The following is a 13,721-nucleotide window of genomic DNA, read 5'->3' on the forward strand; positions in this document are numbered from 1 at the left end:
TCCGAATTTGAAAGAAAAATTGATCCATCTTCAAAATTGTCCGAGTTATCTCCAATTTTCAGCTTTTTGGGGTCAAAAATTAAAAATTGATTTTTTAATCTATCTTATTGTAATTTGAGCTCAGGAATCCGAACCCGGAAGAAAAATTGATCTATCTGCAAAAAGGACCGAGTTATCCCCATTTTTTCGCATTTTTTACCATAAAAATGGAGATATCTCGAAGGAAAAAATTCGTAGCTCAATTTGGACAACGGATTCGTGTTCCTGAGGTCAAAATACATAAGATAAGTGCCATACGATCAATTTTAAAAAATAAAAAATTTTGGCCAAAATTTGAAAAAATCGTAAGGGGTACCCCTTGGAAAAATCTCAAAATTTGGCCAAAAATTTTTATTTTTTAAAATCGATCGTATGGCACTTTTCTTATGTATTTTGACCTCAGGAACACGAATCCGTTGTCCAAATTGAGCTACGATTTTTTCCCTTTGAGATATCTCCAAATTTATGCCAAAAAATGCAATAATTCGGCGATAACTCGGTCATTTTTGAAGATAGATCGATTTCACTTCCAGATTCGGATTCCTGAGATCATAACACATAAAGATAGACTGAAAAATCAATTTTTAATTTTTGACCCCAAAAAGCTGAAAATTGGCGATAACTCGGTCAATTTCAGAGATAGATCAATTTTTCTTCCGGATTCGGATTCCTGAGATCAAAATACGTCAGAAAAGCATATTAAACCCAATTAAAAGAATGATTTATTTTTTGCTCAAAAATCGAATTCGTTTTTAGTTCTTCAAGAGTAATCTCACGTATAATCAGCTCAGGAATCCAAATCTGAAAGCCAAAATCATCTACTCATGTAATCGATCGAGTAATCATCAATTATTCGCTGTTGGGAGCAGAAAAATTAAGACATATCGATTGGTTTTAGTCGTAGACCCACTTTGATTCGTCGCAATTTCTGCATGGGTCGAAATATTCGAATTTCTCGGGCTACGAGGGGTCCGAGCTTACAATTAGCTGGAGTCAGGTACCCACGGGCGCGCGGTTTGTTGTGGGGCGTGACCTCTGCTCAGCCCCGAAGGTGACGTCTCACAACAAAGCGCTACGCTGCTGGCTACCTGACTCCAGCAAAGCTCGAGCTCCCTCGTAGACCGAGAAATTCGAATATTTTGACCCAAGCCTAAATTGCGACGAATCAAAGTGGGTCTACGACTAAAACCACTCGATATGTCTCGTAATTTTTCTGCTCCCAACAGCGAATAATTGATGATTACTCGATCGATTGCATGAGTAGATGATTTTGGAAAGCTTCAATTCTTAAGTCAAAAAAGACCATATCATTTTTTGATTTTATACTTGAATTACAAAAATAATAGGAAAAAAATTTTGAACAGTGAACGGGTAAAAAACAATCACAATCGACAATTTTTATATCTATATAACCACTTGATTAATTATTCATTCAAAAAACGAGTGGGCTCCCTCAAAATATCTAGTAAAAAATTTTTTCTACCTTTGAAAAATTTTTTTTTTCATAAGGTACAAATTCTGCCCCCATGCTAAGAAAATAAAGAACAAAATTTTTTTTACAATCCACCCTAATATGTACCGTACATATACGCACGTGACCGTGATATTGAAACTCAATTATTTTTTTTTCTGCTGCAATATATGCAAATTTATCCCATGTCGTAACGAAATACATACGGACCTTGAAGGTCATATCGTTTAAAAAAATGACTTGTTCTTCATCTATTTTTTAAATATTACCCATGAAAACATAAAAATAATTAAAAATAAGATTAACAGCTGTATTAACAATACACCAATGTACCTATTAATCGAGAGTTATATGGGAAACGGAAGATCTTGTACGATATTAGAGACAAATAAGACGAAAAAAAAACTGAATGAAAAAATGCACGAGATTTGATTAACGATATAAATTTATATATAAACACTATGTGATGCAAAATTGGGATTTGCATGGACATAATCCTGTGAGGTGTAATCAGTTTCACTAATTTCAAACGACCTCGTCCTTGATCTTTGAGGACCAACGAAACGACTCGAAGGAAAAAAACGTTTTTTCTTCGTTCGGTCTTCCTTTTGGTTTCTTGAAAAAAAAAATTGATTTCAATTGAAAAAGCGAAAAACAGGAACAAAAAGTTTGGTGCCCTAGGTAATTCCGATTATTCAGGTGATTAATAGATATTTTCCGCTGATGTGCGAATAACAGATACGTACAGATCCGAATCATGTATGTATGTAGTTAACTACCGATGTCGTATTTGTCGACTTATTGCAACGGTGACGTGATTACTTTTCTCAAATATCGCATCTTTACCGATAATTATATTGTGTTATTCACGTCAGTCTCCCAGAACGTTATTCTCAGGACACTTCCGAGTATATGTACGTGCTACGACATTCACAAAAATTTCATACGTCTGTTAGAATATACGAAGAATTATAATACGAACACCTAATAACGGAATTACGGATGCTCGAACATAAAACAACGAACTCGATAGAGACAAATCAATGCACAACTATACAGGATTCAGGTGAAGAAAAAAAAGCGATCAAAATTCTCATCATGCCAATATTACAAAACACGTGCGGTAAATAGATGAATGAATAAATAGCTTGATAAATAAATAAATAAATTAGCGAATCGAGTGGAGGGGAAAAAGGTAGAAAAAAAAAGTAATAAAGAAACAGTTCGTAACGAACAGAGATTTATCATAACTTTACATTATAAGCACGAGATTCAGTTTTATCTATAGGTAAAGATCTAATTATTATAACTGTAAGAGTGAATATGATAATTTTTCTTCTTTTTTTTTCCCCCTTGTTTTTGAAATTTATTTGTGGATACCGTACATTAACTCAAGTCACACACGATTAACTTCTATACGACGACGAGTACGAGTGTGTAATTTGATATAGATAATGCATAAGACATGATACTCATATTCATATGTACTTGTATCCATAGGTATACACGTGTATTTTCATGCGAGTAACTAATTATGTTACTTGATACGAAAATCTAATCGGTCGTACGTATGTATCTCGCAATTATATGTTCACACGCCTCGACGACCCACCTGTGGCACGGATTTGTACGGTTCATACCAATTAGTTGTGTCGTGTATGCATCAGATTGCTATAATTGCCTTGAGGTGGTCAGTTCTGTTTTGATATTAACAAGTGCTAAGCTAATCATCTATTGTGTATTATATAACCGAATGAATCGCTTATTCATGACGATGACTATTTATTCATCTTATCTCTCCTCATCTATTTGTTCGTTGATAGATATAAGTTTTTTTTTTTATTTTCACTTGGTCCTTTTTCACCAAGAATTTCGGAAAAAACCTCATCGCAATTACCAATTCATTTATTTACATCTGTACGAGATTCCATCTTTTTTAAACAATTTTTCCTTGGTTTTTATTTATTTTTTTTTTATCGCGGCCGCCGTCCGAATACAGCGGAGTGCATTTTTTCGTTCACGTTTCTTTTTTCGAGAAATATCTGAGAGAACCTTCGGATATTTCGCAAGCGATCATTGAAGAACAACTACCGACAATTATGCATCGTGTGGTTCATAACTTTCTTCTTCTTCTTCTTCTTTGCAAGGAATCGTTGATTTCGATTTATTATCGAGGCCGGCGTGGATGCAACGTATATGTATATGATGCAGACTCGTTGAAGAATATGAGGAAAAAAAAGCTACACCAGAACGAAAGATGAAAATTAAAATACATGTTTGCTCGCCAATCGCGCGAATAGTCATGGCTGCCAGATTATCTTCTATGCATACCGACGAACCTCACCTGTAGACCGCGAGATGCGAACTTTATTTATCTCCGCAGTTTCATTTTATTTGATTTCCATTTTCTATTCGCTCGAGTAAAAATTGAAAATAAGTAATACACACCACATCTCCTTGACATCGATTTTATTTAGACGTGAAATGGATCGCAGCTGAATACTATATTCATATTCGTCTGAAAATTTCTTTATTCGCATGGATTGAACCGTTGTCGACCGTGATGGTGAAACTATTTTTTTTTTTTTGTTTCCATTTATTTTTTCATTTTATCGCCGCGCTTACAGCCGAGTCCCAGATTACATGAAATTGCGGCACTCTCAAGGTACCGACTCCCTTAAATTGATCCGGTATAGCCGACTTACTCAGAGCCCAGGAATCCTGGAATCCTGTTGTGGATGTTTCATCGGTGTCGTTCAACGTGAAACCGAACCGTAAGGATCATAAATAACACCTATTATTTAGCATTTTTCGCGCATAAACCGCAAACTTCTTCTGCATTCATATCATGCCGCCTACGGTACAACGCTATAAAATACCGTGCACGCACCTCAACCTTGTTCGCCGCTTATCGTAAAACGCTAACACGAAGAAAATTAAACTATTAATTAGTTCGGTTTCGTTTTTACTTATTCCTTGGTTTTTCCTTTTTCGTTTTTTTCTTTCCTCCATTTGTAGTTGCGAGAAACGCCAGAAGCGATTCGTATAAAGTTCTTGTGTTGTATACGATTCCGAATGAACGGAATAAATTATTGCCTGAAACGTACGGAATACATCGCATTATCCGCTGCATTTATGCTCCATTTATCAGCTGCGGCTTTGATCATTATCCTGTGAATTCATGATCATTACCTATACATACAGCCCATTGCACCTTACACGGTCTCACCAAAGATATTATCATTATCATTCTGGTCATATTTTTACATAATTTACCATTACATTATACACCCGATCCGTACGTTCGATGGACTGATTATCTGTTATGTTCGTTAGTATCATATGGTTTCACGATTTTACCGATATCTTTTGTTGCTGTTTCTTTTTTTCGCTATCGCAACGGATCTTGACAGAATTTGAACATTTCGCTCGTATCGCTGTACCGTTCGTCGGGTGGAAAAACTTGAAAATAATGCGGTACAGATCGAGCTGAAAATATGACAGAAATTCGTAGCGTCAAAGAGGCCATTTTACTTATTCAGCATAACCATGGGAATTGTTCATTGGTGTTATTATTATTTTTTTTATAACAAATAATTGCACGAGTGACCTCCTCATCGAGTACCTATATACCTGTACGTACTCTTTACTCAATGCGACCGATTATCGCTGGTTTTGTTTCTCATACTCGATGCACAATTATTTTTTTTCTATCTCTTTTCTGTTTCGAACTCTACGGAAACAGCTAATTGAATGTTCTTTATTGCTGACATCGAAACTACCTGGATATATATTGCGGTGCGGAGACAAGTGCCGTTTTCAATTTCCTTATGACGTGATGAAAAGTTATGAACAGTTGAATTGCCGTTTTTATACGTGATTCGCAATTATAATTACTATATTTGCAGTTATGTACATACTCACGTAACTATGTACAATAAGCACTCATGTGCAACTTGTCAATTATTATTTGACATGAAGTTATGACAGGTACAGATTTAAGTAGATGTGATTACTACTAATTAACATAAATCAGTGCACTTCACACCGTTGCGGTGCGTCTTTGACAAATGATGTCGGTATACGAGTGAAATTTTTCTCATTTCATTTTGCTTCCCCATCAGTCATTCCTTCGGTGTAAAACTCTGCTGTAGGCACAGTTGGAATTAACCAATCCACTGTTGCTTATACAATTTTTGTTCAATTAACTTTCAGTTTCTAATATAAACTAACGTCAAAACGTAGTGACGAAGTACGCAGTTTAAAAATGACTCTGAACGAGCCCCCAAAATCAAAATCAAATTTCTACTCGATCAATTAATATCAGCGGTATCTGTAATGACGAGGGTTACGGTTATTGCGGGCGAACGACTATTTCGCTGATGAATTTTAGCTTAAGTTACGTAATGACCCTTTTTTATTGGGTCAAGTGGCGCAAACAATAGTGGATGGATAGATAAAGAGCTTATCTATCTATTATAATAATTTAATACGCAGCATCCGCGATTGCAGGGCATATTGTCTCGGTTATATGACCATCGCACAACCGTTTTGCTTCAAATATCGTGTATGAGGTACGTTTGCGACGCGTTACGTATAAAAGCGACAACATCTCGGATAGTGTAGGAAAAAATGAGTACGTAACAAATGTTCTCACCTCGAATCGTTACGATTCGTCGTTATTTTTTTTTTTCTAATCTTTCGACCCTGGATTAATTAAAATCACGACGTCACTCGTCTCCATCATTTCATTATCACTCCTCCTTTTTGGCGAGCTTCGCGACTTTGCACGCCGCGGGAGAATGCACGACACAAAGAGTGTTCGAGGATTGTGGCAACGAAATACATGTACGGTATTTCTAAGCACAATTTTGCTGATGCAAGAAATTACTCGGCATCGGGAAATAGTGAATAACAATCATGGAAGAAAAAAAATGGTGTAAAAAAAAGTAAACGCATAAATAATTTCGAAACGACATTCGCAAATAGCTGGTTTTCCAAGTGAGCACATTCACACATGGATATCTAACTTGTGAATCACGATTATTACTTTTCATTTGATAACGTCCACCACGTTAAATAATTACCCCGTACCGTTAATTAATCACCTTTCAATATGAACGGCTTCGAGGAATGTTATTTGGAAATTTTTTACCGGCCAAATTATTTCACTCGTCAAGAAATTCAGGGACTATGGATCCCGGATGAAATCTTGCTACAAATTTTTTTTTGCCTTTACAATTTTCTCGCAATCTGTGGTTCTTCTGGGACCGTTCGACGCTATCGCCGAGTAGAATCGTAAGGATTTGATCGACAGTTGTTCACGTAGCGTGAGAACCCCACGTACGATGCCACATTGTGTCACTTAAGAGATCGTATTTTGTTGAGAAAGGTTAAACATGAATATGACGCGTGAATCTGTTTATAATTTTTATTTCATTTTCAATGTAATCATTTTATTATACACGGTTGACCTCCTTATCGTTACACCTTAATAATTAGATTATATGATATATCATAAATACACATTACCTTCTAGAATCAATAACTGTGAAATTATAGTAATTACACGATAATATAACAGAGATTAAGTTCAGTTATGTCAGGTCAGCATTTTCTATTCGTCAATATCCTCTTTCGAAATCTGCATAATTAGCTCAATATTCGTTTAGGTGAACCCGTTCTAGTTGATTAGAATTTGACTAGATTCCCTTTTCTATTCGATCGAAAACCGACCATGTATAAAATAGAGAAAAAGTAATTTGAAGAAAAACAATAAAAATTGATGAAATTTTTTTACTTAAATTACAAAAGTCGTCAGGTCGGCCCTTTCGGCGCTACCATTTTGGTTTGGGTACATCAAGGTCACGCCTTGAAAGCTGGAAAACATGGAAAAAAAAAAACGAACCAAGAATTTTACACGTTTGTAGAATAAACTTAAATCGGATAATCCTGATCAGCGACAAACGACAGAAGCAAACTTTATGGCGCGCGATCGGGGGATCAAAAGAGCAGAGAGGGACCCCGCGCCGTTAGCTTTTTACTTCGTAATTTGGCACTCAAACGCTCCTGTCGGATATGTTGCTCTGCACGCTGTCTCTTCGATGAACGGGACGTTGTTGTCGTTGTTGTCGTTGGGATCGGCCACCACCGGATGTTGGCATCTCCCTGTCACTTCCGACTCTGCGAGGAGAGCCCTGCCCCGTTTCTATGCTGTGCCTCCTGCTGGAGGATTGACCTTTTGGACTGCGAGGTCCACGGATGTTCGTGTACACGATATAGACCGCCAGGATCCCGACTACGAACATCGCAACGCCCACGCCGCTCACCGTGCCAACCTGAAACAATTTTTTCAGAATTGATTACGAAAAACTGAATTTCAGATTTTTCAGAGCATCACAATATCTTTGATTCTCATGAATAATCTTTTGTCCCAAGCGCTCTAGATCGCCGGTATTGGTTCATACTCCTCCGTTTCATGGGATTTCTGGGACTGGCTACGTAAGAAATTCAACATACGGGAAACGAAAGCGTACGCGTATACAATGATTGTGTAACAAGTGTCTTCGGTCATTCCCCGCACGCTCGCTTGACCTTCGTGCGGTACATGAATTGTTGCAGAGGATGAATCATCGCGCGCGTGTTGACAAATAAACGGTGGTTACCCGACGATCGTTGATTCTGAAGCTGAATGCACTCCGTACGTCGTATTCTTTTAACCGGACGATATTACCGAGCACCCAATGAATGAAAAGAGATACACGTCGTGCCGATGCGGGGTGGTATAGTGACTTATCCGTAGTCGGACGACCAACTGAATGCTCGTTCAAGGACGTTCGAATAATTTCAGTTATGGATGAGATGACGAATTGAAAAAAAAAGCCAGAGAAAAATGTTGCAATCAACACCGACCATCGTCCACCATTCGGTGTCGTCCATTTCCGAAACGACGATGTGCGTCCCTTGTTGTTCCTCTTCATCTTTGGTGAGCTTCGCCTCGTGTAACTCGGATAAGCAACCTTCCGTGGTTTCGTCGTTCTTCGACTTTTCAGCGATCTTTTTGAGTACTTCCGGCAATGTTTCGTCATCGTCTTCCTCTTCCTCATCCGCAGTTTTCGCCACGCCTTTCTTCTTCGTTTGAATTGCCGGTTTCGTATCTTTCCACGATATGATCGCCTCGTTCTCTTTGACGAGGATTTCCCCCAAACTCTCCATTTCTCCGTCCTTGCTTTTTATCAGAATATTCAGACCTCGAGGTTCCAGAACCGACTGGTCGTTTTGCGAGGACAAAATCTTCGCGATCATCTCGTTCCAGTCCGCCGAATTCACTTGAGATTTACACTTCTTTTTCTTACTGCAACAGGATATTTCGTGATTTTATTTTATAACCACCGCCGTCCAAGTTCACGGCAACTTTTAAATATCACTAGAATGGCTCGAATCCTTCCGTTTATTTAGTTTTCTTCATTTTATATTTCGATATTTCTTTACCCTTTAGCTACCGGAATATACATATATGTATATTTAGTCGTAGCCAAAGGGTTAAACGTTCGACTGATTTGAATGCAAAAATTTTCTTCGTTCGATAGAATTGAATTAATTATGAATTTAAATTAAGTCATCGATCAAATGCCACCTTTATCGCTGTGATTCGATCCAAACATTACGTTTCATTTCGACTTACCAAATCGAGTCCAATGCCGTTCCGTAAGTTTCTATTGCATCCTGTAACCACCGGACGTCTCTCAATTCTTCAGGGTCAAATTTTCCTGTTCTACCACCTGTCCACCATTTTGATTTCTCAACCCTGACCTGCAGCTCGCTCAATTGGTTTCTAGAAGAAAGCCAAAAAGAAAAAATTTCTTTCATCCTTTGTTTCGACTCTGCAAACACTAAAAACAATTTTCAACCTTTACGTGTAAGCACATTAAAAATTAACTTGTGCGTCGAAAAGGTGATTTATTTTGACAATTCTCGTTGGAGAAGTTCGGGGATCTTTGGGGTTGGTAAACAAACCAGCTATAAGATCGTTACATCTTGCTGATCTTACGTTCAATGCGACAAAACTGCTTAGTGTTGTTAGAAAAAAATGTTTGTTCTTTTCTGTTAGTTTTGTTCATGTTTAGCAACGTCGAAACAAGATATAATAGACATTATTCAGCTACTGCACTTACGACTCAACGTCACGTCAGTTGAACGACTTTCTCCTCAAGGAGAACAAGGTCTTCCTTTATAACATACAAATGCAAGGTTCCTGCGCTCTTAAAAATTGCGCAAAAACTAAGAGAGAAACGAAAACAAACTGAGAAGGAATACAAGTACACACGAACAGTGGCAAGAAGAAAAAAAAAAATGCGAGACGAATTTTTTGCGATAAAATTTATGAACAATAATTACTCGTTTAACGAGTACCGACTTATAACACCTAACAATACCAATATCCTCCTTTCGCCTCAGTGTCCGAAATTAGAATTCGAAAAATCATGAGTCGACAGAGAAGTCTTGACACAGCGTTACCGATCTATCGGTCAAATATAGAAGAATATTGTCGACCCTCCCTAGAATTTATTTCGAAATTCCTGCGCTGCCCTTGTTAATTTCCGCGAAATCAAACACCGCTTGTAACCAGCTATGAGAGCCGTCCGATAGAAAGCATAAGGTGTGATTAATAGTTATTACTTGTCATCAAGATCCTGCGGTAACATTCATCATCATCATTTCCTTGATTTATTCTTAAAAACACTAGTTATTTTTTCACCTGTCGTCCTCCACTAGGATGATCGTATTCGAAGAATTGACGCGATTCAATTGATTCTCCAAGCTACCTTCGCTGACGACGAGAACAGTCGCGTTTGACGGACCCGCGAAGAAGCTGTCTTCAGGTTTTCCAACGTGAATGACATTCGATGTGAAATCTGCCGCAAAAAAAATATATATTCGAATTCACATTGAAAGGAGGCAGATTTGTAAACAACAACAAGGGTATTGTCGAAAAACCTGCTAAATTTCTAATCGTTCTCACCGCCTTCTTCATTGTCGTGGACAATGACGCACAAATTCTTCGCTATCGCCTCTACGGTCAATTTCTTCGCAATATTCTGTACGTCGTCTTCACTCCCGTCGAATGTCGGAGCGATCAATGTGAACGATTTCCATTTCAGACGTTCGATTACCTCGAGTACGCCCTGCGAAACCAAAAAGTTAAACCTCAATGCCACTCGGTACATTTTATCGGGGCGTCTTGCGTCGTCGTTTGCGACCGATACTCCGTCGATCTTCGTAATCGAAAGGGATGGTTGAACAAAAATTCAAAAGTTGCCTTACAAGTGGATCAAAAAATTCATCGTTAATTAACTGTTCCTATTATGGGTACCTGAACGATGTAAGAATTGTTCTCCATTGCCAAATGATGCAAGAACGCGGAACTCGATGATTTTCTTACTAGGTGCGGAACTCTCAGGACGGAAGTAACCTTCTGAACGGCTTCGGCGTTCGTGGGATTGTCCGGGCCGATAATACCTGGATGAAAAAGAAACAAACAAAACAAAAAAAAAAAACATGAAAAATAATCTACGTGTTCAAAAAACCGTAGGAGCCACGAAAATTATTCATCCGTTTTTATGCGCCGGCTCAAGATTTTCGAGGACAATCCTAAAGGATATCGAATAATCCCTGCGAACAAAGATCCAAGTAAAAATAAAAAAAATAAAGCCGATCGTTAGAATTCCGAAAACCTGCTCCAGCGAACTGGATGGGTGTGGACATATTCCTGCGAATACTCGAGAGAAAGAAAGAAAAAATTCACACCGCGACTTTCTATTGCGTGAAAACTATCTTCGCTACCACGGTGCGTGTGTGTGTATGTGCGGTCGCGGGTATTCCTGTACCGTGGCGAACGACGTGTGTTTCCCGGTAAATGAACCCGCGATGGTGAAAATAATTCGCAATACCTGTACGTACGATTTGCGTCATCAATTTTTTTTACCTGGAAAAAAGACGAGGAAAACGAGAAGGAAGAGGGACTGGGATACGCAGGATGCAGCGCAACGATCTGGTATAGTGATGTCAGGGAAAAAGACGGTCTAGACACTCTTTGTAAGAGTAATGAGGATTTACCCACAGATTAGGTCGGAACACGGTCTGTAATTGCGTTATAATTCTGAAAATAGGTAAACGCGGGCTTATTGTCGGTATAAATTAATTATCGAAGAGAAACCTACACGAACATAATTGGGTTTACTCGTCGCGACACGACTAACGTGTAATTTTCCTTTCAATTCTGAGCGATTATCCTGCATTTCTATATTTAGGTTACCAGGAGTTATTACATGACTGCGAAGAATATTGAGATAATTATACGGTCGAATCGAGTTTTCTAAGAGACAATACGGAGGAGAGAGAGAGAAAGAGAGAGAGGCTGGGCTTAGGGCCTTGACCAAGTTCTGTCATTTGTGTCAAATTGTAGCATAAAAGAATTTCCTTGTACAATTATATTCAGAGATTAAACTGCTAGATGTATTCTACGATACGACACGTCGCTTATTTATGTTCGAATTATGTGAGTCACGCGCCATTGTGCATAGATGTGATTCTGCTGCAAGAATATCAAGCGAACCGTTAAAAATCGAGATCAATTTGTCCAATTTATTTATTCTCTTCACCCCCTTAGAAAATGAGGCGCGATACAATCGTTGTATTAGAAAAATAATAACCAACCTAAATAATGCGGTGGTTGCAGGCAACTAACGTCCGCTGACACCAAAGCTTTCATAGCTGCCTTGAGAGCACCACTTATGCTCCCGCAGGTGTCCAAAACCTGGATTTCTGCTCAGAAAATAAACAAACAAAATGGTATTAGAAGTTTTCGATACTCAAACACACCACCTCGAGATCCTGATCATCTTTTCGTTGCTCGTCGTTGCGGTTTTGTTATTTTACAGTGGTCAGGGCCACGAAATCGTTCTAAAATCGAAAACAAGAAGCGAAAGGCTGGACCGGGGAACCTGATCTCAAAAACCTCCGTATCTATCTCACCGTACCAAGTTTGAATCCGTTGGTTTTAGCGTTGTACTGTTCCAAAATAATCTGGGCGGCTTCATAGAGAAGAACTCCACGGCTAGAAACTTTACGACATGATCCATCCTCGTGGATCCCGGTTAGCAATGAAATCTGACCACGTCCATCGCACTCCGTACGAGCACCACAGGTGCATGCAGCTGCGATTACGAATATCACCAACCAATTTCTCGCCCCAAATATCAACGCCATGTTATTTCTTTTTATCTAAACCTATTTATTATTTGTTATTGTTATCAATTTTCACTTTCCGATTCTTATTATCGATCAGACGCCTTATTCTTTGAATAGTTTTCGCCGTTCACTTGCGTCTAGCGACGATGTTTTTTCCCCAATTACTCGATCGTTCGATTAGCAATGTTTTAGGATTGATTTATCGTTAGATCCTCGTTTCGTCTTATTCGTCGATATCAATGTTGTTTTGTTGTTTGTTTGTTTTATTTATTTTTATTTTTTTTTCAATTACGCGTGTGCTTCCGAATAACTATCTCGGAACTTTCGTTCGTTCGTTCTCTATTATTGTTTTGCGCAAATATCTAAAGGGACTCCCGAGGAGCTCGGTTGACACTAAGAACCTTGCTCTTGAAATCCCCTATTTTATACGGAAGCCTGCTACCCTGAACAACGTATTCCTAGGGTTTTAGTCAAGGCCGAAAAGGTGTTCTCAATATCTGTGTTACAGTGGTTTCAATGATTCGCAAATGAATTAGCCATATTATCGGAGCTTATAAGTACTACAAAATCCGCTAAACTTTGAGACGCAATAATGAATATACACGAAAAAAATGGCGCTAACATCGAGTCCAAACGGATTATCCAGACATCGAGGATAAGTTTAGATCGCCGGAATCGGATAATCGCTATTAGGATATCGACACACCTATACGTACAAGTGTTATTCACTTCATTGGAAGAATTGGCAGCAAGCTGCGGTGCGATTGGAATAGGTACGTTGTGACATCAATCTGGTGAGATTTAATCAAATTCACCCTGATAATTCGATATTTCGTTTAAAATCGTTTAAAATCACTGTGAAATTCGTTGTGTTTCAAAGAAGTTTTTTCACACCGTTCGAAATACGCGCAATTTTTTGTTGAAATTTTTCTATCGTTGCGGCGAGTGATCGGAATGAAAG

At 38.4% G+C, this 13,721-nt stretch overlaps 1 protein-coding gene across 1 annotated transcript; it reads right to left on the bottom strand.

The window, feature by feature from the left end:
• Window positions 1-6,927: 6,927 nt before the first annotated feature.
• Window positions 6,928-13,156, bottom strand: LOC105688519. The gene is made up of 8 exons (XM_012404906.3): window positions 12,550-13,156; window positions 12,227-12,334; window positions 10,884-11,029; window positions 10,533-10,695; window positions 10,269-10,425; window positions 9,195-9,344; window positions 8,423-8,864; window positions 6,928-7,848 (listed from the first exon to the last, which is right to left on the bottom strand). Exons 1-8 carry the CDS (start codon window positions 12,776-12,778, stop codon window positions 7,570-7,572), a joined length of 1,674 nt encoding a protein of 557 aa, XP_012260329.2. The 5' UTR covers window positions 12,779-13,156; the 3' UTR covers window positions 6,928-7,569.
• Window positions 13,157-13,721: the final 565 nt, after the last annotated feature.

The sequence above is a fragment of the Athalia rosae genome, chromosome 2 (assembly GCF_917208135.1).
Source record: "Athalia rosae chromosome 2, iyAthRosa1.1, whole genome shotgun sequence".
Taxonomy (NCBI): Eukaryota; Metazoa; Arthropoda; class Insecta; order Hymenoptera; family Athaliidae; genus Athalia; species Athalia rosae.